This window comes from Durio zibethinus, chromosome 3, assembly GCF_047325235.1.
Source record: "Durio zibethinus cultivar Kanyao isolate XHJ-2024 chromosome 3, ASM4732523v1, whole genome shotgun sequence".
Taxonomy (NCBI): Eukaryota; Viridiplantae; Streptophyta; class Magnoliopsida; order Malvales; family Malvaceae; genus Durio; species Durio zibethinus.
The window spans coordinates 31,290,453-31,316,648 of record NC_143164.1 but is presented as its reverse complement, the minus strand read 5'-3'; the positions used below and the strand labels follow the sequence as shown (position 1 = coordinate 31,316,648).

The 26,196-nt window shown below is 30.0% G+C and overlaps 2 protein-coding genes and 2 pseudogenes across 14 annotated transcripts; 2 read left to right on the top strand and 2 right to left on the bottom strand.

Moving 5' to 3' along the window:
* Positions 1–759: 759 nt before the first annotated feature.
* Positions 760–3,608, top strand: LOC111283405 (uncharacterized). 2 transcript variants are annotated; one of them, XM_022871937.2, is made up of 7 exons: positions 760–974; positions 1,077–1,148; positions 1,648–1,721; positions 2,122–2,272; positions 2,956–3,036; positions 3,159–3,254; positions 3,390–3,608. In XM_022871937.2, the coding sequence occupies exons 1-7, from the start codon at positions 840–842 to the stop codon at positions 3,462–3,464; spliced, it is 684 nt and encodes a 227-aa protein (XP_022727672.1). In that variant the 5' UTR covers positions 760–839; the 3' UTR covers positions 3,465–3,608. The 2 variants fall into 2 exon arrangements, with proteins under 2 accessions (XP_022727672.1, XP_022727673.1); XM_022871938.2 differs by lacking the exon at positions 2,956–3,036.
* A 21-nt stretch (positions 3,609–3,629) lies between these two features.
* On the bottom strand, positions 3,630–10,708 carry LOC111283406 (uncharacterized). 11 transcript variants are annotated; one of them, XR_016340984.1, is made up of 8 exons: positions 10,223–10,708; positions 10,012–10,137; positions 9,812–9,907; positions 9,572–9,721; positions 8,122–8,201; positions 4,752–4,915; positions 4,487–4,566; positions 3,630–4,389 (listed from the first exon to the last, which is right to left on the bottom strand). XR_016340984.1 is itself a non-coding variant. In XM_089758498.1 (6 exons), the coding sequence occupies exons 3-6, from the start codon at positions 9,900–9,902 to the stop codon at positions 5,370–5,372; spliced, it is 435 nt and encodes a 144-aa protein (XP_089614624.1). In that variant the 5' UTR covers positions 9,903–9,907; positions 10,012–10,137; positions 10,223–10,678; the 3' UTR covers positions 4,974–5,369. The 11 variants fall into 11 exon arrangements, 2 of the variants coding, with proteins under 2 accessions (XP_089614624.1, XP_089614625.1); XR_016340983.1 differs by adding an exon at positions 5,261–5,483 and having other exon boundaries at positions 4,487–4,915; positions 10,223–10,681; XR_016340989.1 differs by having other exon boundaries at positions 4,487–5,483; positions 9,572–9,655; positions 9,849–9,907; positions 10,223–10,597.
* A 2,525-nt stretch (positions 10,709–13,233) lies between these two features.
* LOC111283821 (bZIP transcription factor 53 pseudogene) lies at positions 13,234–14,478 on the top strand (annotated as a pseudogene). Its single transcript, XR_016340982.1, has one exon. The product of XR_016340982.1 is annotated as a bZIP transcription factor 53 pseudogene (transcript).
* Positions 14,479–17,713: 3,235 nt separating this feature from the next.
* Positions 17,714–24,753, bottom strand: LOC111283316 (calvin cycle protein CP12-2, chloroplastic pseudogene; annotated as a pseudogene).
* Positions 24,754–26,196: the final 1,443 nt, after the last annotated feature.

Genomic DNA, 26,196 nt, shown 5'->3' with positions numbered 1-26,196 from the left:
AAAAACAAAATATTCCTTAATTTAATTATATCATCATCATCAATTTATTAAATGGTTTATTTTTATTTTCTTATTTATTACATTAAATTTCATTTATTTTTTTATAAATAATAAAAAAATATGTAAATATATTAATGGATAATTAGTTTTTTATTTTTTTATTTGAGTTATTGACTAAATTAATTGTAACTTATTCATATAAAGTAAAAATATTGAATATTTAAAATATAATTAATTTAGTCTAACCAATTATTTTTCAATAATAAAAATGCTACTATAACAAATAATAAAGATATTTTAAATAAATAAAATATATTTATTAGAGAATACATAATAATTTTTAAACCCACCCATATGTCTAAAAGATGAACTATCTATTGGACTATATTTTTTAATCAAAGGTTTAGATTTTTATATATTTATATAAGACGTTATCAATTAAATGGTTATCTTAATATTTTAATAATAAAAATTTGATCAAATTAATTATTAAATTAAAATAATAAAAAATTATATATTTTTATAAATTATAATAAAACACTAAAATTTAAATTTCATTAAAGTCCATGAGTATTATCATAACTTGACCTTCTTTACTCAAGTCTTACTCTTTCTCTTTCAAAGAAACAAAAAATAATAATAATAATAATAATAATAATAATAATAATAATAATAATAATTTTCATTTAAGATAACTAGGGGTATTTGTGGAACTTCGTGACCGTTTGAGAGAAAAGCAGAGACATTAAAAAGGAGAACAGAGTAGAGCAAAATTTGAACATCGATAAGAGAAATTAAGGTTTCAAAAACGAGATAAGAAAACAAAAAGTTGAGAAGAAATGGGAGATGTTATTTTGTTTGTTGATGATTTTTCATCTGATTCTTCAATTTCACACTGTAGAATTTGCCATGAAGAAGAGTTTGAAAGCTTTAAGTGCTTGGAAGCTCCATGTGCTTGTTCTGGCACTGTTAAGGTAAATTTTTTTTTTAATTTTTAATGCTTATTTTCAGATTCTGATTGTTGGGTTTTCTCTGTTTTGATGATCTAATTTTTTTTTTCTTTTTGCTGTTCTCAGTTTGCTCATAGAGATTGTATACAGAGGTGGTGTAACGAGAAGGGAAACACAACTTGTGAAATTTGTCTTCAGGTTTGAATTTTAATGATCAGAGCAGAAAAGAAAAGTTTAATTTCCTTTTAAAACTTTGGTTGTTAAAACAAATTTTGATGTTTTTGTTTTAATGTCAAACTGGGTTATCAGTTTCCGGGTTTTTGTTTTCTCAAACTCTGTTTTCATCGCGTTCTTGTTCTGTTTTTTGATTTTGTGGCATCCAAAACTTTTCCTTTTTGTTCAACTTGTCTTTTTGTCTAAGTCTTCCCCTTTTCTTCCATGGGATTCCTTATTATTAAATAAACTAAACAAAATTTTAAATGATTTCCAATTATGACTCCATTGCTTCATTCAAATATCTCAGATTACTGGAATTCTCTTTCAAGAATGTTTTAAAGAACTACCGCTATGACTGTTTATTTAGATAAAAAAAAAATGTTCCCAGAGGTTTATTTAATCTTTATTGAAACATTGATATATCAAGAATTAGCAGTTATTAATGAAAATTTTACTGTATATTAATCTTTTTTTGATGCAGGAATATGGACCGGGATATACAATAACAGCATCTTCAAAGAAGTCTCAGCTGATTGAGGCTACAGTTACAATCAGGTAATCTTTATTTTTATAATTCAATTCATAATTTTTTCTAAAGGCGCCCGATTTGCCAACTGATGGTGTTGGGAAAAAAATTTTGTTCACTTTGACAAAAATGCACTCATCTTTATTTTAAAAGTTCTCTAATTTACTGCCAAAAAAAAAGTTCTCTAATTTAATGTAAAAAGCCAATCATGCTTTTACGCTATTATTGTTTTAAAAGGGCTTAGTAGTTTTTTTTTAAAGAAAAAGATTATGAGTGTTGTAATTTGTGTCCAAACTTGTTGATAATGGCATAAATCAACCGTATTAATCTTCAATTTCAACGGGCCTAGTAGTTGCTAATTAAATAATCTACGTAGCCTTTTCTATATTTTATTTAATAAAAATTGCTGCTTAATTTTTTTTTTATCAGAGATAGCCTACAAATTCCAAGAAGAGAGATTGAGCCACAACACCGAAGATTAGTGGCATTAGATGAAGGTATGAACGTCGAAAATGAGTTCTCTCAATGTACTTCCGCCGCTGATAGAGGCGCCTCTTGCTGCCGATCACTGGCCCTTACTGTACGTTTTCATTTCTTTTGCTTCTATGAGAACCTTCTTCAGCCTTTGGCTGAAAATCACTCCAAGGGATTATTAACATTTATACAAACCAATGATTTCTCAACGTAATAAAAAAATGGGGTTTAAACATTTCTTTAGTAGTTGAAAAGACTGCAGAAGTTGTAATATTAAAATCAATACAAGAAGTTTCTTTTTGGCCATAGTAGAAGTAGCTTTAGTGTGTAAATTCAGACTACACCCATAATTTTATAATTTCGACGGTTAGGATTGGTTGCACCCATAGTAAATAACGTGGGACGAGTCCTACAAACTGAATTTGACAGGGAAGCTATATTATATTATATATGAAAACCACCTTCCCACCGGTTTTATTTTTATTTTTATTACCCCTCTCCCTATGATGTTTCTATTACGTGCGTGGTAAGTTGATTCTTCTAAGACTTAGCAATGCTAACATTGTCATAGTGACAAAAATATATGAAAAAAATTGAAAATCACGCCACTTAAAATTTTAACCAAAATTATATATTAATTTAATAAAAATTTTAACCAAAATTCTTTTTTAATATTTGAATATAAATTATAACACATCAATTTTTATATTTTATTGTATTTAATACAAATCAAGTATGATATGAATATTGGAATTGGCATGACTAATTCTTATGTTAATGAATGGGCAGTTTACTGTGGTTTTGCTGGTGAAACATCTCTTAGCTGTGCTTAACGGCGAAACAGATCATTACCCATTTGCACTTCTTACAGTCAAGTATCCAATTTTTTTCTCCATTGTTGGACCATCTGTGTTTTAACTTAAGCTACCATCACAATCCTAGTAGTAGTTTTGAGCTTTTCTTAGACTCTTTCTTTTGGCATATTTTTGCAGATACTTATTTTAAGAGCTACTGGAATTTTACTCCCAATGTACATACTTATTCGGACAATTACAGCTATCGGAAACAGCGTTCGACGTCAATATCATGTCAGTCTTCATATATCATAGCCAATTTTTTAAACAACAACCTGATTACTTGCAAAATTGTATTTAAGGATTTACAATCTCAGTTTTTCATATAATGCGACTGCAATTAAATTTGTTGCGTTGCTTGTTTTACAGGATTCTGACGAGGATACCTCCAACTATGATGATGAAGACGATATTGAGCAGCAGCAGGGACTTCACACTGTCTAATAATCTCAGCGTATTCTCTCCAGTTACTTCCAATTTGTAATCTGAGCATTAACTAATGCTCACCTTGCCCAAATTCCCCAATTTTTTTGGCATGAATAGAAAAATAAATAAATAAAATTTAATTTTTATAATAAATTAAAGATATGCCAAGTAGAAAAATCTCCGTACGATGATAAGGCCTAAATTTTCTGGCCAATATGTATTTACTTTCAAAACAAGTCAATTGATCAGCCGAACTTTTACAAATGCCGGTACGGGGTGGCCGACAACCTTTCACTTTGTTGGTTCAAACTGCTCAACTCAACAAATAGTTTCCGCCTCTCCACCCGAACTTTATAAAATGTTAAAGAGTAGTCGACCTTATATTCACATCAATATATCCAAAATTGGGGAAACGAATGACCTGGCAAAACTAGGAATACTCCAGCAACAACTGCCTCGAAGAAATTCTCTATAGTCTATACACATCAATTGCTGTGTGCAGACGTGAAACACAACCCGAATGTTCCATCAATGTTACAGCACAAGTATCCTTCCATTATGTTAATGTTCAGTAAAGGAGCTAATATAAGTATTCTCTATAATCTCTTTGAATTTGCTGTAAGGTTGATCAATTCTCGAACACAAGCTACCATCTTATCAAGACAACTTTGTGTTAGCAATTTGTCTTCATATTGCTATTCGTGTTTTCCGCGTACAGACTTCAAAATGATTTTACCTGACTCATTTATCATTTCTTATTCACTCTATAATTCCCTAAGTACAAATATAATAAACTTTTGTTTAAAAGAAAAATGTTATCCAACAGAGAAGCATACACATACCTTTGGAATTGTTTAGGCAGTCACAGCTAAACAGTGGTAGCGTGTTGAAAGCATTCCTCGACACCGCGCCGTTGTGTACAAAATGTTCACAAACTGATTCCCTGACACAGAAATTGAGATATGCGGGACTAACATTAAGTCAAAAGTAATATATATATATGTATATATTTAAAGATGTGAAGTTGGAAAGCAACATACGCAATGGCTTATCCATCAGAAGTTGATGTTCCACGTCCAAGTTCATCTAATGCCATGAGTGAATGTCAAGTTGCTGAGGACTGCATTAACCATCATTAATATGTTCATAAAGTAAAGATTTAAAATCAACATTTTAAAGATTCGGTCAACAGGAGATAGTTCAAAATGTTCTGCAGAGGCATCGGCTCCTACCTTGGGAGAACCCCGCATGAAGGCCATTGAACACAACAAGATAATCTACCATTAGCAGGAACCAAAATTTTACCTGAGCCAAAATCACGGCCAAGCAAACTTGCAGAAGAGTTGACTTTCCACCCATATTAGGACCGGTAAGAAGGATCAAACTTGCATGACCAGATCCCCGAATAATGATGTAATTGGAGAAAAATGCACTCTTGCCTTAACAATCACTTCTGAGAACAGTCTACCCTAAACATTTTGCAGAAAAGCATGGGACTTCATTTGAATATGAAGAACACAAGACAAGAGGACAACATTTGGCCATTCATTAAAATCACATGCAATTTCTGGACTGATCAATACATCCAGTTCAGCAATGGGAGACCACGAGTTCAGATATGCAAAGTAGATCAACCCATATCACATTAAATTTTTTATTTTCACCATTAGTCTTTAGGAATTTCTGTAACTACCAAGCAGTCATGGTTCTAAACTGAAGTTATAGACTAGAAATGCAAGTATAGATGTTTGCACTGTAATCAGGGAATGAAAAAAGCTTAAACTAAGCAATGGTAAGAGAAACTAATTGATTACATGATAAAGAAACACGAAACCAAGCTTCAGCGCAGTTTGCATAGAAGTGGACAAACATAACTGCTGTTGTTAAGATTAGTTGCCACCACTGACTGTGATCCTCACAGAATCATCCAATTAACCTCTGAAGAATGTTTCTTAAAGATGTCTCCTTTTCAGATTCAGCTTGTGAGAGTTCTCCCAGGAACTTCTTGACATATGGAGTCCAGTACCGGAAGAAGCTCTGTACATGTCAGGCAGGATGTGACAAAGAAACTCGAATCAAAAGTGCTTTTAAACATATCAACTTTAAAGCAATCTTGACTTAATCATAGCAAAAGATTTATTTCAAGACAGAGCAGGTCAGTGCCAACAGACAACACAAAGCACTGCACACAGAATCATCATCATCAGCATTACCCTTTTCAACCACACTCTCTGTCACATCCTCATCCCCATCATCAATCATCACCTTCTTAAAAACCGAAGAATCCCCTGGGCTTAGCCTCTTAAGCGTTCCCTCTTAAGCGTTCCCCTGCTTTCTTTAACCCACTCAATCTTCTCCTTTCCCAAATCCAACTCCTCCTCAGCACCATCATACTGAAGCAAATGCTTACCCGGATACTTATTAAAAGACTTCACCACACCTTCGTACAGCGCCTTATCCAACGGCCAGTAAACCCTAATCCTCTTCTCGACCACCTCCTTGACGTACGATTTGTCCGCCGGCGTCAAGGAAGTCTGGAAGGGTGTTTTGCCAGTAACTAAGAGGGACATTTTGGGCTTGGATTGGACTGAGGACGGAATGGTCGGGCTGGAACTTGTGTTCCGGTTAGGCTTAGGGTTAGGGTTAAGTTTAGAAGTCTGTTTGGCGAGAGTAGGAGATGGGGAAGGAGAGTTGGTTTAGAGAAGAATGAAGTAATCTGGCACCGTTAATTAACGAGCGGTGATCTGCCGGTGCTCTGCCGACGTGACAGTGTCATTTTTTCCGATTAATCGATAAAATGAGAGACAAGAGGGAAGGAGTTGGAAAGTTAAAAAGCGGACTCAGTGTCCCCTTCATTGGCAACGAAGAATAAAGGCATAAAACATGGCGGGAATTCGAGGGAAATGTTCTAATCGGGGTTTTTCTATGGCGGGAATTCGGGCATATGGTGGGCACTATGAACTGCACAATTGCACACCTTTTTAATTGTAGGTTATAAACCGTACCCTCATTCTTGCAGCGTACATATTTTATGATGAAAACAGGCTAAGAGTGGGAGAAAAATTTAGGCCCATTGCAACCCAAATAAATGGGCACCGAGGTGTTCCTGATGCAAGCCCAAGATAACGCTACCAGATCAAAATAATTGGCACCGACCCACCAACCCTACCATTAGGCATTAATTGTATTAGACGTATAAATAATATATTAATACTCATAAGTTATTCGAATTCGACTCGATTATTATTTAGTCAAGTTCGAATTTGAGTAGCTTGACTTATCGATTAAACTGAGTTCGAATATTCTTATATCTGACTCAAGTTGTTCGCAAGTCTAATCGAACTTTTATATTTTAATATATTTTAAGTATTTTAATTGATAAAATATATCGAATTCGAGTTCGAGTTTGAGCACAAATAATTAAATTTTTGTCGAATATAAGAATCAAGCTGAACTGAACGAGCTTGAGTAGCTCAATTTTTATTTCGAATCAAGCTCAAACTAAAAGAATAAAAATCGATCGAGTTTGAACCGAGTTTTGAGTTTTGAATTTAGAGTCGAGCTTAAACTTATTATTATATCGGCTCGAACTCGATCGATTACACTCCTAAGTTATACTGTACCGACCTTTAAATTTTATTTAAGAGTGTAATTGATCAAGTTCGAACTGATATATTATCAAGTTCGAGCTCAAACTCGACTCTAAATATGAGATTTGAAATTCGGTTCAAATTCGATTAAATTTTATTTTTTTAGTTCGAGCTTGACTCAAAATAAAAATCAAATTACTTAAACTCGTTCGATTAAATTCATTTAACATGTAAAAATAAACTTAATTTTTATACTCGATAAAAGCTCGATTGTTTATGCTTGAGCTCGAGTTCGAAATTTTTTACAATTATTTTTTATCAAACTTAAAACATTATATTTTTAAAACAATAATAATAATAATAATAATAATAATAATAATAATAATAACAACTTATACAATAACTAAATCCAAAAAAATAAAAATCTCCCAATACAAATACAACATACAAATAAAAGATATATAAATCCGGAAATCTTCCTCATCTTCTTATCCTCTAACTTCCGTAAGGATACATAAGACTCATAAGGCAAAACTACTTGATCCTCCTTTTTTAAGACCAATTCCTCCAAATAATCGGAACAAGCTCCACTACTCTTTATACTTAATTACTAATACCCAAACCAAAGAGAAACCAATTAGGATAAAAAAACTCATTTCAATTTCCACGTCACTTAAACAAAAAGAAAGAAAAAAGTGATATTCTCTAACTCATATTTCTAGAACAAAATCCAACAGAACCCGTCAAGGAAATTAACTCTAACACTAGAGCCCAGATTTTATCACCAAAAACCAAATGAAATTACAAAAAGTTGATCTTCTAGTTCTTGATTCTAAATCAGAATCTACCAAATACACATCAACAGATCAATTCAAAGCTCCAAGCAAAAAGTTAAAAAATAAAAAATAAAACTTGATACTTTTAAAAGAACCAACCTCATGAATCCAATTACCCCAAAAAGAAAAAAGAATTAAATCTACTGAAAAATCAATCCCTCATTTATTTTTTATAAAATTGCAGAAAGTAAATTATACCAAAATAAATAAATAAAAGGGTATCAAACAAATGAAATGAAACTTTCATACCATTGTTTGGGACCTTATCTGAAGGGGCAATTGAAGGGTTGTCTTGTGGAAGGGTATTAAAACTCGTACTTTCTGACAACCTGCTCTTGCCAAAAAATTAAAAACTATATTTTTATTTGGCTAAGAATTAGATTAAGGAAGAAAGTAACTGATTTCAATGGATAGCTTCAGCACACAAGATTTTGTTGCTGAAAATAATCTTGCCCTCCTTGTTGTTGCTGCTTATTTCGACGCTCAAAGAGAAACATTTGCAGGAAGATGCCAGGGAGTTGGGATATTGTTAGGTTTTGGGATTGGAGGAAATAAGAGAAACAGGCACCGATTAGGGGAGGGAAGTCGGGAGTGAGAAAAAAGGAAAAAGTGCATTAGGGTTTTCTAATATTAAAGGTAAAATGATAAATTATTAATTAAAATATAAAAATTCAATTAAATTTATGTATTATTTGAGTTGATTATATTAAAATATTCGTATTCGATTCATTTAATAATTCGGATTCGATTCATTTAATAATTGAATCGAATTTAAATTTTATTCAGATCAAATTCAAATAATTTATAAATATTAATGTATTATTTACATTTTAATCTCACTTTTCATCCGTTATCGACCTTAAATTCTCCAAATGTTTCTTTCTCTAAAGATTTCAACGGAGGCCTCATGCTTCATTTGACAATATTAGCACGGGAACTCTTAGCCTTGTTAGTGAGCTTACAGTTTCTTTTCCATGGTGGACCAACCACGAGCTCCTCAGTCGAGGAGAGAGAGCAATTTTCCTTTGTCATATCAAGAAATTAAATGGAGTTTAGTTTGTCATCTAGGGAATATTGTGCTACAATGCTGATACGATGTAATTTACTGTTCTGATCGAAGATAAAATAATCATGAAGATCTACCACTTCTTATCCATCACTTAACGTACAAAAGTAGAGGATTAGCCCAACAAAAGAAGAGGCAAAAGATGATTTATAGCAGAAGAGTCAAACTTTTTATTGTAAATATGAATTAAGCACCAAGTTATTTATCAAAGTTAATAATTCATTTTTTTATTCATGATTTCTTTCCCTCAAACATTTGATTGCGAGAGTTTTTCACCCAATGATTTCGTTTTATGTACAACTAAGTTTTAAACTCGTGCATAAGCACAAAGAATTTTTAATTTTTTTTTATAATAACACATAAAGATATTTATTAATTTTAGACTATTTATAAACAAATAAATAGTTGGATGGAAAACTCTTTTGCTCCAATGATTTAGTCATAGAAATACCTTCCTATGATGCATTACAATAGTTCATTTCCCACGCTATAAAAGGATATTTTGATTAAAAAACCTACACAGACACTAAAATAACAACATAAACTCAGAAATTAACATATTATTCTCTAAAAAGAGAATTTAGAACAGATTCAGTGCATCAAGAGTGAAAAGGGTTTTTTCTTGAAGCTTACCAGTAAAGTTTAATCTCATCAATATATCATGACCATCATCATGAAAGGCCTCAGTGGGCTCCGGTAATAGCTTGTGGATTGCACCTGCGAAAATTCCAATGTATCGTCGAGTGTTCTCAGTAACCCGCCTGAGAAATTCCTCATCCAAATCTCTGTAATGTGAAAAGAGAACGAACTAAATTAAGGGTTTAAAAGTAAAACAAAAAAAAAATTAACAAGAAGAAAAGTATAAAAAGTAACCTAGAATAAATTGAGAGGAGAATAGGAAGAATTGTACGTTAAATAAGTCCTCAAGATCAATCTGCACTGCTTTAATTTTATGATTTGCCATTCTTGCTGAAATGGAGCAAAAGGTTAGGGGTTAAAAACTTAGGCAAGAGAAAAGAAGCATAAGCATAAAAAAGGTCTCAACTAAAATTAAATAATCATCCAACTCTTACCCTTTTATTACATAGAACCTTTATCCGTCAACACTCATTTCATCCAGCCGAGGGTTCAATTCTGGTGTAAATAGACGCTTCACAAGGATGTTCATGTATCTGGCCTCGCCATTTGCAAGCCGAGAACTGTTAAGAAATTAAAACAAAAATCAAGGAAAGGACAAATGCAGCAAAGCAGAGATAGAACGAGAGAAAAGAGGGAGGAGAGGACCTTTATCTGCGTTAGAGTTAAGGTCCTTCACGGTTCAACTTCACTGATTGCGAGAGAGTGAGCGAGCGATAGAAAAAGAGATGTGAGGCTGAAATTGGGAATTGGACAGAGAAAACAATAAAAAGATTCGAGGCTAAAGATGGGAGCTATAATTTGATACGGTATAGCCAGGTGTAGATGGCAAGCTTGTAACATATTGGGTTTTCGGTGATGGATACTGCAAAATCCATCAAGATCTGTTCGAAAACGGGTATTTGTCCAAAAGGACTAAAACACTCCCAATCTATAAGAGGACCAAATGGATACTCCATTTTTACAAATTTTATTTGTATTCTCTTTAATTCGGCTACATATAACTTCAAAATTTTCATATTTGATTTTTTTTTTTTTGGCATGAGGACATAAAAGATGATACGAGCTTTTTTAAAATATAAATATAAGTTGATTACTGGATCATCATGTTTTTAATATTGAGAAAGAAAATCACAATAATTGATATATCCATAACTTTGTGTTTAGACATAGACTAAAGATTAAAAAAAAAAAAAGAAAACCCTAAATTAATGATCGAAAAGTTTTTTTTTTAATTCAATATAAAAGATGTAAAATAAAGGAAAAGAAAGTGATTTAGCATAAAATTGTAAAAGAAAAATATTAAGTCAATTGAATTGACATTTTTCTCTCAATTTGAAAGCAATTTGAAAATAATAAAATATGCAAATTCATCTATTTTCATTTTTTCTTCTCATTTTCCTCTTATCAAACATAAAATATGGAAAACTTCTTATATTAATTTTTTTTTCCTTTTTCTTCTTCAATCATCATTCCTACTTCCGTATTCTCATTAATCACCAATACCTACCTCTCAAATGTCCTACTCAAAAATCAATTATGAACAGTAGGATTAAAGTTTAGATAATTTATATCAAAGTTTCATATACACTTAACACTTGCATTAAACTTTTTAAATGAGAATTATTAGTAACACTAGTAAACCATCTTATACATAAAACAATTTATAAGAAACACATGATGCCCCAATTTCACTTTGGATTAATTTGAAGTTCTGCTATGGTATATATGTTAAGATATAAAATCTAAACTTGTGAGATATCTTTTGTGAGATAAAACTGTGAGACATTCGAGTTAAAGTAAACAATATCTCGCAATTTAGGTTTGGATTTCTACAAATAGTATCAGAGCAGTTACCAATCAAACAAGAATTAAGTGTTATACTGTGGGAGTTACATTTAGAATCTCAACATCTAGTGTGATCTTGTGATCAGTGTGTTCTTTGTGTTGGACTTACGATGTATTGTTCATTTGACCCACGATTTTAATATGCAAAAGGTACCTCACAAGTTTGAGATTAGATCTATACATATATATCATAATAAAACTTTAAATTATCCCGATGTGGGATTGGAATGTCACAAACTCCCCCTGTTAAAGCTTTGACGTCATCGTTAAGCCCAATACAAAACACACAAATCCATCGAATCATACCAAACTTTGGGCAAGCCTAATATAAAGCACACACACACATCACAAGATCACATCAGACATTAAGATTATAGAGGTGGCTCTCACTATGTAACATTTAGTTCTTACAGGATTTTAGAGGTGGCTCCCATGGTATAACATTTAGTTCCCGTTTGACTGGTGACTATTCTAATACTATTTGTGAAAACTCACACTCAATCTATGAGATATTATTCATTTTGATCCAAAAGTCTGATGATTTTGTCTCATAAAAAGTGTTTCACAAGTTTATAATTATATTTTTAGATATATATAATAGCAAAGCTTCAAATTATCTCGATATAAAATTTGAGTGTCATAAAACATATTTATTATATCAATCTAGGGCAAAGAGAAACTTATAAATATATATACTTGCAATTATAATGCTATTTACTATACCACTAAAAAATTAGGTTAAATTAAAAAAAATCTTTAAATTTTATTATTTTATTTAGACAAATTGATATATTTGTATTATACTCAAATAAGTAAATAACTTTTAATTTGTATCTACTTAAGTAGAAAGGGCAATGGATACTAAATAAATATATATCTATCTTTTTCAATTTGATTATGTCAGATTCGAATACTTATAAACGAATAAATAACAAATTCAAATAGATTTTGAATAATACTTATTAGTCATCTAATATTCGAATTCATTTAAATTTTTTACTGGATAATATCAAATATATGAATTTGTTATCTATTTACATATATAAATTATATGAAATTTTATATTTGTGGAAGGTTTTAAATTTTAGTAAATAACTTTTATTTTTTTTAAATTCTTAATTTATCATTAAATCCTTTTTAACTTATAACTTACTTAGTTGGAAAAGATATTATGTGCATAAATTTTTTCAAACTCGTAATTTTCAAATGTCAGCTCTAATGACATGTCAATTAATTTAAAAAATAGTTAACAATAAGTAATTTTTATTTATTATTAATTAAAAATGAATTTAAATTTAAATTTAAATTTAAAATTTAAAATTTAAAATTTATTTATTTTATATTTTAACTTAAAAATTTAAGTAAATAAATATTTTAATTGATTTGAACATTTAAGAGCTAGTACTTATTTAGTTAGATATGGATTTAGATAATGATGACAAATTTAAAGGGATAGTTGAAGGGATTTTAATACGGAAATGTAAAATATAGTGGACATTCATTTTATTGTCATTTATATAAATAAATTATTAATTTTTATTTTAAACTTAAATAAATTTTTAATATAAATTAATATATTATTTAAATACAAATGAAAAACAAAAAATTATTCATAAAAAATAAATTATATAAACTTATTTTATAAAAATAAAACAGTTAAAATTTTTTTAATATTTTAATAAAAAATTACATACCCTGGCTGCCGTCACTTTGCACGTCAGCAGTGACACCGACGACCGAACTCACTCCTACCTACTTTCAAAAGTTGACCAGTTAAAAGACCTTAAAGATCCTTCCTTATCCAGTAACCTAACCAAACATGAAACAACGGACCAATGAAATCCCTCCTCTTTTGCCTATAAAAGCCCCTCTTCCCTGCTTCGATTACCCTTCTTTGGTTTCGCTTGTGGTGGTCCCTGTGGTAACGTTTTCTTCAACCCGATAAGTATTTTTACTTTTCTTCTTTCTTTCTGTCTTTCTTCTTCCCTGCGAGTCTTTGCCTTTTCTATTTCTTTTTTTTTTTTTTCTGTAGATCTGGTTTAGATATAGGGTATTTTAGGGTGTTCTTCTTTGTTATTTTTCGACTGTTTTGTTCACGTCCGATCTGCAGATTGGGAGTCTGGTCTTTGTAAAACCATTCCAATGATATAAGGTTTTCTATGAGCTTAATACTCATGCGTCGAATCCGTATTCTTCACTCCTTCTCGGTCGTCTTCCTTTACTGGTTCTACGTTTTCTCATGAATTTGGCCCCTCTTGGTTCGCCAATCTCCTCATCTACATCTAACCATAGTTAATTTCCCGGATCAAAAAGAAAAATAAAAATTACCCTTCCGTTGAGATGGCTACTATGCAAAGGCCTGCGAGTTCCGGATCCGATTCGGACCTGCGATATGCAAACATCGACGAGAGGAAAAGGAAGAGAATGCTGTCAAACCGTGAATCCGCAAGGCGGTCACGTATGAGGAAGCAGAAGCGGCTCGAAGATTTGCTTAACGAAGTGAACACATTGCAGAAAGAGAATAGCCAGCTCTCTGAAGGGATCAACACCACTACCCAACATTACACCGAGATGGAATCTGCCAACCACGTGTTAAGAGCTCAGGCGATGGAATTGACCGAGAGATTACGGTCCCTGAACTCGGTGCTGCACATTGCTGAAGAAGTCAGCGGGTGTGACGTTGAAATCCCGGAGATTCCGGATCCTCTGTTGAAGCCGTGGCATCTCCCCTATCCGATACAGCCAATTATGGCGGCAGCTGATATGTTCGAGGTTTGATGGATAGACTCTGCTTCCTTGTTGGGCAAATGTGAGTCCTTTGTTGGAGTCAGTTTGTGCACGTAAGTCGTTCGATAATGTTGTCTTTTCCCATCTGTTTATCTGTGTTTCTGTTACTGTTAGTTAATATGCAAATATATTTATGTTAATGTGGAGTCTGTTTAATATGGAGTTGTTTTTGCTGAAACCTTTTGGTGTTTTCCGTTTAGTGTACTTTTGGATTTCTATGGATATGTAGAAAGTTAGTTTTCAAATGCAATGGTTGCTCTTCATTGTCAGTTTCTTTGCGATTGCTTGTTGAATTTGGATGCATGAACAGTGTTTAACTGAAAAGTTTCTATAGAGTGTGATAAAGGTATGGGTTAGGGTTTGTTGAATGCTGGTTTGATTGAAGAAGTCAAGAAGGGGAAGTTGGTTGTTTAGAACTTTAAGTTTATCCGATGCTTTGGTTTCATAACTAGAACAAAATGGTAAAAATGGTTTCATAACTGTGTTATTATTGTTATTATTATTATTATTGGTAGAAGAAGAAAGAGGTGTTCACACTTTCTTATTATGAGATTATATCACCTACAATCATTGTACTACTATTAACCAATCATAAATCATAATTTAGAATTTTATGGGGTTCTTCAAAATTTTGCATGAGTCCTACCTATAATTAGGGGATCTTTACATAATTTGTAGTATTATAATGAAAAGAATTAAAGGTAAAATGCTCTCTTCCTATAAGCATTCTTAGCATAGTCTGCTTAAACTACAATGGGATAACTGATTGTTTTGGTGATAGCAAGTGGTATTTTTGTTTTGATAAAGTTAGGTTGAGGGTTTAATTGAATTTTGGCATTTCTTTCTCCAAATTATTCAGTTTGATTAAAGGAATTACATTATGGGTGGGAGTTTCGGATTAATTAGAAGTTGGAACTGTTTTCAACTTTGGTTTCCATGTTCACTTTGAATTTGATTCTGTAATAGAAATTGTAAGATGCTTTGTCTTGCTTGTGCTCCTTGCTGCTGCACAGGCTGTGATTCTTCAATCTCAACAATGGACTCTTCAAACATTTCTTTCTTATTAATTAATTCTTGTAGTATTCCTTTAGTAGAGTAATTGCATGTTCATATGTCTTAAGCAATGTCCAATATTACCAGGATTTTAATATGTTGGGCACATCCACATGGGATTTTCTACCATAGTGTTAATTCTGTAAATCGTAATCTCCTGCTAGTTCAAGCATGTTTGTGGTCTTTTTTTTGGATAAACCATTAGGACTGACTCTGTGAAGTTTTTGAACTGATTTAAGATAATTAAGAAATTCAGATTAGATAAAAGGTTGATGGTAAAGGAAGTTTCCAGGTGGATGGGATCATTCACCTTTGTCTTCCTGGTTCATGAATACGAGGATACCAACTATCATGCTCTAGTTTCAAGTTTCTACCGTTGCTTCCTCCCTATTACTGATAAGCTTTGGTTGGATTGCGGATGAGGATGGATTTATTCCATTCGATTGAGAGTTCACCAAAATTGACATTTGTGTCGAGGAAGAAGCGCACGTATCACGTTCGATTAAGTCATGCTCATTTATGCGTATCATGTATTTGTCAAATTCAACAAAGACACCTTTGGTAAGGTAAGCATTCTCCACAGGCCACAGCTAATAGAATAGCCGATAGGCAACTAACTAATTAATACGTCACGGTCGTTGTACATCTTTTTCATCGATCGTCGTGTGGTTAATTTATGATTGCTGACGCACAGCGCTAAGTTGGGAATGATATCGAATATTCTTCACCGTAGACAATTTGGCCGGCCAACGCCAGAAAAATAGATATCTTGAATCTTTCTTGCCTTTGCTTCAGCGCTTAACTTTTTCGTTCTTCTAATCATTAACTGTGAATGTAATCAGAAACTAATAATTCACAGCTTTATAAAATAGAACGTACTTATCAGAAGATTTAATTCAAAGATTCTCCTATGGTAAAATGAAAGTTCTTAAGACCTCCATTTGTAAGCTATAAAGGCTATTCATGGAACAAACGAAACCGAATATAATTTTTATTGTACTGATCTTCTCATTGAGAAATTAAAAAAAAAAAAAAAAGAGATTATGATGGTGATTTATTTGTTGATGCAGATTCTGCTTGTGATTATGTTGATTGCTTTTTCTCCACATCCCCGTCACAGTTATTGAGTCAGCAATTCCAACCTGAATCTTACTTTCCTATGTATTTATTTTCGAGATAAATAAAGGAAACTAAGATGAAAAAAAGAAGCTACCATAATACATAGGGTCTGGTGCTTTTCTTCAAAAAATTTTTAAGCAAGACTTCCTAGACCCTAGAATTACTCAAACTTGCATATTCTATTAGGGGATTTCTGCTATATTAAGACAGCATCTGAAAGCATCAGAAAGCTCATGTAATCAATAAAAACGCTTTAAATAACCAATTCCGAATTATCTTTTTCCTGGTTGTACGGTATAGAAAATTTTTTTTTGTAGAAAATTAGAACTAGATAAAGATCATAAAATAGTATGGTACAAATTCTTTTTGCTGCATCATCGGCAAATAGGTTCAAAATAAAATTAGAAAGGTCTTGAAATAACACAAAAGGATTTTCATAACATTCATACATTGCAAAGCGGTCATTACCAAAACGAGCCAAAGCATCAACACAAGTGTTCCCCCCCTTGAAGGTATGCATGATTTCGCAGCAACTAATTTCCAACAGCAACTTCCTGTGGTCATCGATTAAAGGTTGCAAATATAGGAGTGGATTGGTTTTTAATCAAAGAAATGACAGTAACAGCATCAATTTCCACATCCAGGTTAGAAATATTAAGATGTTTAGCCAGCATTAACCCATCCTAAAAAGCCCATAATTCAGCTAATGTATTCGTTCCATATCCTATAAATCTGACAGAGCCAGCCACCCATTTTCTTGTATGGTCTCTAATGATGGTTCCAGCCCCTGCTCTTCTTAGATTTCCACCCATTGGTGTTAAGCTTAAAACGTCCACACTCAGGCGGTTTCCATTTAACAGGAATGAAAGAGACTTGGGCGTTTTTCCCCTCTATTTGGTTCAAGGCGTAGAATTCTCTGCTTTCTCAATCGCATGCTTGACAACATCCACCCTTTTGCTGCTCCCTTTGAAAGTCCTATGGTTTCTTTCCAGCCAAACTTCCCACATGATATGGATGAATAACAAGCCCCAGGGAACAAAATGGTGTTTCGATCTTCTATTATCAGTAGCTTTGAATTGGACCTAATCCCTAAAAGCGCCACCTAGAGACAAGCCTGCAACCTCCCCTTGGTTCCTCCATACGATCTTCGTCCATTGGCAGTCACGTAAAAGGTGCTGAATGTCCTCTTGCCCTTGACCACATAACATGCAACTATTTTGAAAGTTTATTCCACGTTGCATGAGAAAACCTTTCGTAGGTAAAATCTCATGCATACATTGCCGGACAAAAAATTGGAGTTTAGGTAGAATTACATCATTATAGAACGAGTAAACAACCAATAGTTTCACATATACAATGAGGTTTACAACATCTAAAACTCCATATAAAAATTCCCACTATTCTCATCATATAAGGAAAAAGCTCGTAAATTAAAAATCCATTTCAATCTTCATAACTGCGGCACTCATCAGCCTCCGGGTTGTCTTCACAGTACTTCTCCAAAGGATCGTTTCCTTTCTTCTTGTCCCTGGCGTGGCTGGCTGCCGCACTGAGCTCTTCCACCTCATCCCAAGCCGCCCACATTCTCTGCTCTCTGGATCACCCGAGCACGCCTCCTCTGCGACCTTGATGCTCTTTTCCACCTTCTCCGATAAGTTCTCGGGGGCAGCTCTCACTGGTCTTAATTCCTGCATTCGCCTAGAACCCAATAGGGAGACCCTTTTCCCGGGCTGGCTAAGGCATGGAACCTTGACGGGGCTACCCTTTGTGGACTCTGGTACGTCGGCTACGACTCTTGGCGTTACGAGGTTAAGACTGGAAAGGGTTGCCACTGTTGCTCGTTGGTGGTCACTATTCCTGTCCCCTCTTAAGTAGTGAAAAAGGTGTTCAATGTTTTCCGGAACAGCAAGGTTTTTAACGGGGAACTCTAATGGTTTGTGGACACAAATTTCTCATCATCTTGGGACTAATAAGAAATTCCACGTAGGAGAAAAGTGGAGATATTTAATGGGAATATCATTTTTTTCTTAACATTTCATGGGAAATATCTAGTTGTGGAGTGTGCTTTTACAACTCATAGTAATGTTGGAGATCTAGGGGATCCCAATTCCTTATTAGAACTCAGAATTTCAACAATGATTCGTTGCGATTTGTTTTGTGAAAAACAATTTTTTATATTTTTTAATGTTTGTGTGTTAAAAAATTGGTTGATTAACAAAAAAAATTAAGATTATTTTTTAAAATTGTTTTTCCTTTTTGAAAAAGTAAAAATAATTTTGCAAAAAGAATTGTTTAAGTAAAACTATTTATTAAATTCACAAGTATAATTTTATTCAAATAAGACATTAAATATGATTTTTTAAAGTGTAGGCTTAATATGATCTATTGGAAATATTATTATATTAATAAAAATATTTTTATTTAATTTTAATTAAAAAATTTTAAATATTAATATTAAATTTTTTTTAATATTTTAATTTTAAATATTTTGATTCTACTCAATACAGATCTTGGACAAGATATTTTAAATTCCAATTTGATTTAACCAAATCTTAAAATATTATTATATTAATACAAGTGTTTTTATTTAACTTAAATTAAATATTTATATTAAATAACTTCAATATAAAATATATATATTAATAGTATAAATATTTTCATATTTTAATAATAAATATTACTATTTTTATTATTATATTAATAAAAATAACATTTTGAGAATACTGATACTATTTTAAATATTTTAAAATATTAATATAAATAATAAATAGTTTTGTTTTTAGTGTTTAATATTAATATAATATTTTAATATTAAATATTATTATAAAAATAATTATTTTTAACATTAATAATGTTAATAATAAATTTAATATATTTTAATAATAAATAATTTTTAATATTTTAATAATTATGTTAATATTATTTGAAAAAAATAAAATTTTCAGAAAATAACTAAACAATAAAAAATGTTTTTTATTATCTCATCCAAACAAAAAAAAATTCTATTTTTTAAAAAAATATAAATATTTTCTAAAACCCAATTTCCCCTAAACGAACAAACCAAAGTAACTTTCATGTTTGCAAAATTACAGCAAAGATTCTTCATAAGAAGGTCTAAAAGGTTAATGATGCATTTGGTGCACAATATTATGACAAGATAAAATAAAATAATATTATAAGTAGAATTAAATTAAATAATATTATTATATATTATGTTTGATGTGTACAAGGATTAAAAAAGAATAATTTATTTATTAGTTAAAATTATCCTTCTTCAAAGTTTATAAAATTTAAATTATTAATATAATTTTTAAAGATATAATAAGATATGTAAATTCAATTTGTTGATTAAAAATAATCTTTTTTACTTTAAAAGGATTGAATCATCTTATGCCAAGAAAATGATTAATCTTTTTTGCAATCATACATCTTTTTTAAATACAAATCAAACATAATATAAAATGATTTTCATTCTATCATCTCTATCATCTTATGCATTAAACATAACCTAAATATCCATGACAAATGTAAGTGATTAAAATATCTAGAACAAGCATAACATCATAAATAAAAGAGTTAATTATACTTTTGCTATTAAATTTTTAAAAAGTATATAAAATAGTATTTAAAGGAATAAAATATATAATTTTCATCTTGAATTTTCAAATTATATATTCCCTCTGTTTCATTTTCTTTTTTCATCTTTACATTTTGGAATGTTCCAAAATTATTTCTTTTTTCCTTTTTTGAACATATAAAATTCTTACTTATTATATTTTAAAATTATTTTTATTTTATTTTTACTTTTTGACATTAAAATCATGAAACTTTAATTTTATAAAAAAATTAATTTTAATGTTAAATATATTAAAGTCAAACTTTTTTTTTTAAACTTTATAAAAATCAATACGTTTGGGATGAATGGTATATCATATTAGTACAAACTTTAATCCTTTTGACCATATCAATTTATATATGCAACATTTGATGAATATTATTAAGTTATGTATCATTGCACATATTATCTATATCTTTTTTAATAGAAATTAAATATTTATATATTTAGTTTGAATTGTAAAAACTGCAAAAGAATGATTAATATTTTTTGTCACGTGACATTTACATAAAGATTTTTTAAAAATAGTTAACATTTTTTTAACAAATATTATGTGTATAACAAAATTATAATGGTAAAATACCATAAACAAGTTAAGTTAACAAAATTAAAATTAAAATTAAAATGATATATTATTTAAAAATTTAAGATGTAAATTTTACATTTTATTTTTTAAAATTCAATTTATATATTTTTCTAAAATTTAATTACCAAAAATATAATTAACTCTAAATAAAAATTAGACGTCAGAGACAAAAAGATGCTAAATTTTTTTGGGTAAATTACATAATTGGTCACTAACTATTGGGGTTATTTTAAAATGGTCATTAAAGTATTAAAATTTTTAATTTAGTCACTAATGTATGAATAAGTTTCTTTTTGTGTCACTGTACTGTTAAAACCATAGCGTTTATATGATGTGGTTTCACTCATTAGAAACGATTTGCTTACATGGCAAATAAAAGACTAAGTTACATGGCCAACTCAAAAAATAATACACTTAGCTTCAGGTTTTGAGATAAACAAATTTAGGTTTTGCTTTTGATTTTAGAAAGTAGGTTTTCTCTGAATGGCAATGAAAATTAGGGTTGGGATTTTAGGGATTTTGTGATTTAGAAAGGAAATTAAGGATTTTATGGTATGATTTAAGGGTAGCGATTGGCAAGTACAATTGGAGTTTAGGATTATCAGGGGTTATTTTGTCATGATTTAAAAAAGATTTATAGTTTATTACTATTTTTTTTATTACAATTTTAATTGGTATTGGATCGAAATAAGTGGTTGTGTTAGGTTTATTTTAAGTTTAGACAAGCAATAAACAAAAGAAAGTGTCAAGTGGTAGGGGACCATATGCTTTCTGATGGTACAAATTGAACATGTTTATTTAAGTTTTTCTTTTTTTGCCCATACATGATCCACTAGTTATGTTTTTGCCAATACATGAATAAACTAGTTTTATTTTGAGTATTAAATATAGTTGTTGTGGACACCTTTTCTTATTACTAATATGCCAAGTCATGTTTGTTATTGTGAATTATGTCGTGTTGAGTGTGCTATGTGGTTATTATCTATTTGTAGTTTATTGAGGGGATATACGAAGCTATGTTTGAATTTGAATGCTTTTTGAGGCATGTGAAAACTATTATTGTATTATATATATTACTTTATAATATATTTTATTAAAGATTAAAATGTTTGAGCTATTATGACTTAATTTATGCATAAATTAATTTTAAATGTATTAATCGTGCATGTGGTGTGTAACACACATAATAAACATGCCATATTCATTTTAAGTAATTCGTATCATTTAAGTATTCGTATCATGTTTGTGTCAAATTATTCATATCATGTCTGAAATAATATCTAATAAGAAACACGACATGATGACACGAATTGTCAGGTATAATGTAAAGTGCAGTATACAATAAATGCATTACGTTAATGATAAACCATACTAATTAATTTTGAATCCAATTTGTTTTGGAATCTTTAAAGTTTAATTAATTGAGTTCTACTTCATCTTATCCCTTAGCATGGAAGAGACCTTAATATCAAACAATCTTGTCATTCTTTATACTTATCCAAAATATTAATTTTGTAGAGTTAGAGGAAGATGGGGTTTCCATGTGACATCTCTCATTTCCTTTAAAATTACTTTTTTGTTTTTATTTTATTTTTTTATTAAATTTATTTGTTAATTTTTATTTGCTTTTTGCTTTTTAATTTTTTTTAATTTTATTTTTTATTAAATGAATTTTGTAAAAAAAATTTCAATTGAAGGATAAATGATAAAATAATATATATCAAACTGGTCTTAATTCGAATTGATCCAACATAGGTGCTTTTTTAAAAAAAATTTCAAGATCAGGTCAATTTTTTCTTTTCAAAATTGGGTCATATTAAATATGGGTTTAAGATGTTCCATTCTATTCCATTTCAAATACCCACATGGCACCTGCTTTTTTTTTTTTCATTTCTTTTTTTAAAGCTTTTGACTTTTTAGGTTTTTTTTTTTCTTTTTTTTTATTTTAGTATTTATGTTTTTTATTAAAAAAATTTTGTAATAAAAAGTCAATTAAGATAAAATTGACAAAAAAATTGGTATATGATGAATTCAATTCATAATGATTCAATTGGTGCACTTTTTTATTTTAATTTAGGATAATTGAATTGAATTTCTTTTTTAACTTGATCTTAGGTAAGAGTAAGATTTTGGGTGTTATGCCTTAGCCTTGGTATCTTACCAAATGTCTTTTATTCCTTTTTTTTTTTTTTACATTTTTTTTAATCTTTTTCACATACTGTTTTCTTTATTTTTTTTCTACACGTAGCTTTCATTTTTTAACATCATTTTCCCTTATCTCTTTTTCTAAACTCCCTCATTCTTTCAGAATTCTCTAAAAAACAATATGAGGTTTGCTACAATTGTGACTTTCCTTAAGGTTTATTTTGTCCCCACCAATTATGATATGCAAGAGAAGTTAAATCAAATAGCCTCAAAGAAATAATAAAGCCAATGTTTGGTTTACTTTGCATTAGAAACACCAAATCACTAAACTTTCTTTAGTGAAAAATAAAAGTACCTTGTCTTTAATAATGTTTTTTGCAACAAACAATGCTAAAGCATTTACCCTTCTAAGAGAAAGTTGGGATAAGGAAAGATGTTATTTAGAATTGAATTGTATTTCCAATGAACATTCAACAATATCAATTTATAGAGATTTAATCTAAGGTTGTGACTTTTTTATTATATTAATTCAATCAAAAGTCACTTCCTTTTAATTAGAAATATATCTCTTTGAATGATTACAGACATATTTGTTTATTTGAATAGTTAAACTTTTCATACAAAGAAAAATTACTATTCATATTTCTAAAAATTACAATTCTTCGTTCAAAGTAGTCTTTTGATTTGACTCTTTTATTATAGAATTATGTCAATTTGACCATAGGAACTTTTCTTAAGTTATACTTTAGCTCAGCATAATTTTTTTTATTTTTTTAATTATTTTAAAAATATTTCTAATATTCTCCTATATACTTCTAGAAATCTAATGCATAAATATCATATATTATAATTTAAAAGCATTATTTTAGTGATATAATGTTACTGAGTTAGTCAATTAAAATTGGTAGATCTTAAATCTTTGAACCAATCAACTTAAGTGACTAATCATATATCATACCATACACTAGACTTTAAATCCTCACTAAAGCGTGATTTAGTAATGCTTTGACACCATTCAATGGCTATGTGTCATACATATTCATAAGTGTTCTTAGAGTTAAGCTTTTGTTCTTAGAAGTAGCAACACTTTCATTCATACAGGTGAACTCTATTGAGAATGCAATCATATAAGCATTCCAACATTAATTTGCCATGTTATGGATTCTTAATAGATAATTATCAACCTTTCTTAAGTATATAGTTCAAGTACTTATCTTTCTTGGGATGATTTTAATAATTTAAGGACTTGTAGCCAAATTAAATGATGTATTTTGACTCGTTAAAACTTAAGAGTTAATATACAATTAAGCATTGAGTTGAGGTTTCATCATGTGTGATTTGTTTTAAAAGCGTGAATCCCATCATATTTGAAGTCTTAAACACCATATCTTTATAAACCTTTTGTCAATGGATCCATTAAATTTTTACTTGACTTAACAAAATCTATGATGATCACCCCATTTAAAATTAATAGTCTAACATGACTATATCTTAGACCAATATATCTTGACTTGTCATTATATAATTGGCTATAAGCCTTTGTCAATGTAGCTTGACAATCACAGTGGATATAAACATGTGACACTGGTTTTGGCTATAAAGGAATTTCAAATAACAAATTCTTTAAGCATTTCACTTCTTTACAAGTAGAAGTCAATGCCATAAATTTTAAAGTCACAGTAGAATCAATTATACATATTTTTTTTTTAGAATTCTAAGAAACATCACCCTCACCAAACATGAATATCCATCCACTTGTGGATTAATGATCTTTCATGTTTATAATCTAATTTGCATCTATGTAACCTTCTAGAATTGAAAGTTTACCACAATATGTAATTCCATAGTTCATAGATTTCTTTAAATATTTAAGAACTTTTGAAATTGTATTCTAATGCACATAACTTGGTTTGCTTGTATATCTACTAAGTTTACCAATTACATAGGTTATATCGATCTTGTGCATGTCATCGAATACATTAAATGACCTATTACCTTTGCATATTCTAGTTGTGCAACCGACATTCTTGTATTTGAAGTTAATTTCAAACTATGATTAAAAGGTATTGAAACTATTGCGCCATTTAGATGACTAAACTTTTTAAAAACTTTTTTAATATAATGTGATTGTGCTAAGCTTATATTAGAATTATTTCTAATAATCTTAATTCTTAAAATCACATTTGTAACACCGATGTCTTTTTATAGTAAAAATACTTGAAAGAAATCATTTTGTATTTTTAACTTGTTCAAAGTTCATACCAAAAATGAACATGTTATCTACATATAACCAATTGATAATACCTTTGCTTTTGTCAAACTTATTATAGACATATTTATTAGATTCATTTATCTTGAATCCATTTGCTAGTACCACATCATTAAATTTTTTATGCCATTGATTAAAAGTTTGTTTAAGTCTATATAATGACTTAATCAATTTACACACTTTTTTTTTCTTAACCTGAAAGTATAAACCATTCCGGTTGTTCCATATTAATTTTTTGCATCCAATTCACTATATAGGAATATTGTTTTAACATCGATTTAGTTAATTTCAAGTTTGTATATAAAAGCTCATGCTATAAGCATTTTAATAGTAACAATTCTTGCGATTGTTGTATAGGTATCAAAATAATCAATACTATGCTTTTTTGTAAATCTCTTAGCAACAATTCTAGATTTTATCTTATTTATAATTTCATCGACTTTCATTTCTTTTTGAAAATTCACTTGCAACTAATTGGTTTGCAACCAAAATGAAGATTAACTAAGATCTACGTATTGTTTCCCATGATGAAATCCATTTAATCATTTATAAATTTTTTTAAAAAGCCTACATCTTAAGACTTCATAGCCTTTTCAAATGTTTTAGGATTTGATTCTAAATTGAAGTTATATTAATATGTTTATTGATATTTTATCTTGTTCCTTCAACTTGTACATTTGAAAATCTCAGCCAAAAGTTTTAACCTTTCTTACTCTTTTACTTGTTCTAAGTACAAAGTCATCTTCTTTATCGAAGTTTTTTTTTCTTTGCTCTTTTGAGTTTTCTAAAGCATTGACTTTAGAATTAGATTCTAATTTGAATTTATATTTATCAAACATGGCATCTATAGATTTAATCACTATATTAATAGGTATTGAATTATTAGGTTTTATTATCATAAATTTATATGCCTTATTATTTTGCTCATATCTAATGAACATACACTTGATTCTCTTTTGTACCTAATTTATTTCTTTTAAGTTCAAGAACCCTTACAATAACTCTACAGCCCCATACCTTAAAATAATTTAGGTTAGGCTATATTTTCTTTCATAATTCATATGGATTAATTTGTTGCTTTTGCTGGGACATATTGTTAATGATGTCTTACTCCAAAAACTTGTATCCTAAACTTTTAATTCATATAGCTCTACACTCATATGACATGTTGATAATAATGCTTTACCTTTAAAACTTTG

What these genes read in the sequence shown, in the direction of transcription:
- LOC111283405 (XM_022871937.2), top strand. Translation starts at nt 840, where the DNA reads ATGGGAGATGTTATTTTGTTTGTTGATGATTTTTCATCTGATTCTTCA. An exon ending in GAGGCTACAGTTACAATCAG is followed by an intron (nt 1,722 to 2,121) that starts GTAATCTTTATT and finishes TTTTTTTATCAG; the next exon opens with AGATAGCCTACAAATTCCAA. An exon ending in GCGTTCGACGTCAATATCAT is followed by an intron (nt 3,255 to 3,389) that starts GTCAGTCTTCAT and finishes CTTGTTTTACAG; the next exon opens with GATTCTGACGAGGATACCTC.
- LOC111283406 (XM_089758498.1), bottom strand. Translation starts at nt 9,902, where the DNA reads ATGGCAAATCATAAAATTAAAGCAGTGCAGATTGATCTTGAGGACTTA. An exon ending in GATGAGATTAAACTTTACTG is followed by an intron (nt 8,202 to 9,571) that starts GTAAGCTTCAAG and finishes TGGCAAGAGCAG; the next exon opens with GTTGTCAGAAAGTACGAGTT. An exon ending in AGATAAGGTCCCAAACAATG is followed by an intron (nt 5,484 to 8,121) that starts GTATGAAAGTTT and finishes TGACATGTACAG; the next exon opens with AGCTTCTTCCGGTACTGGAC.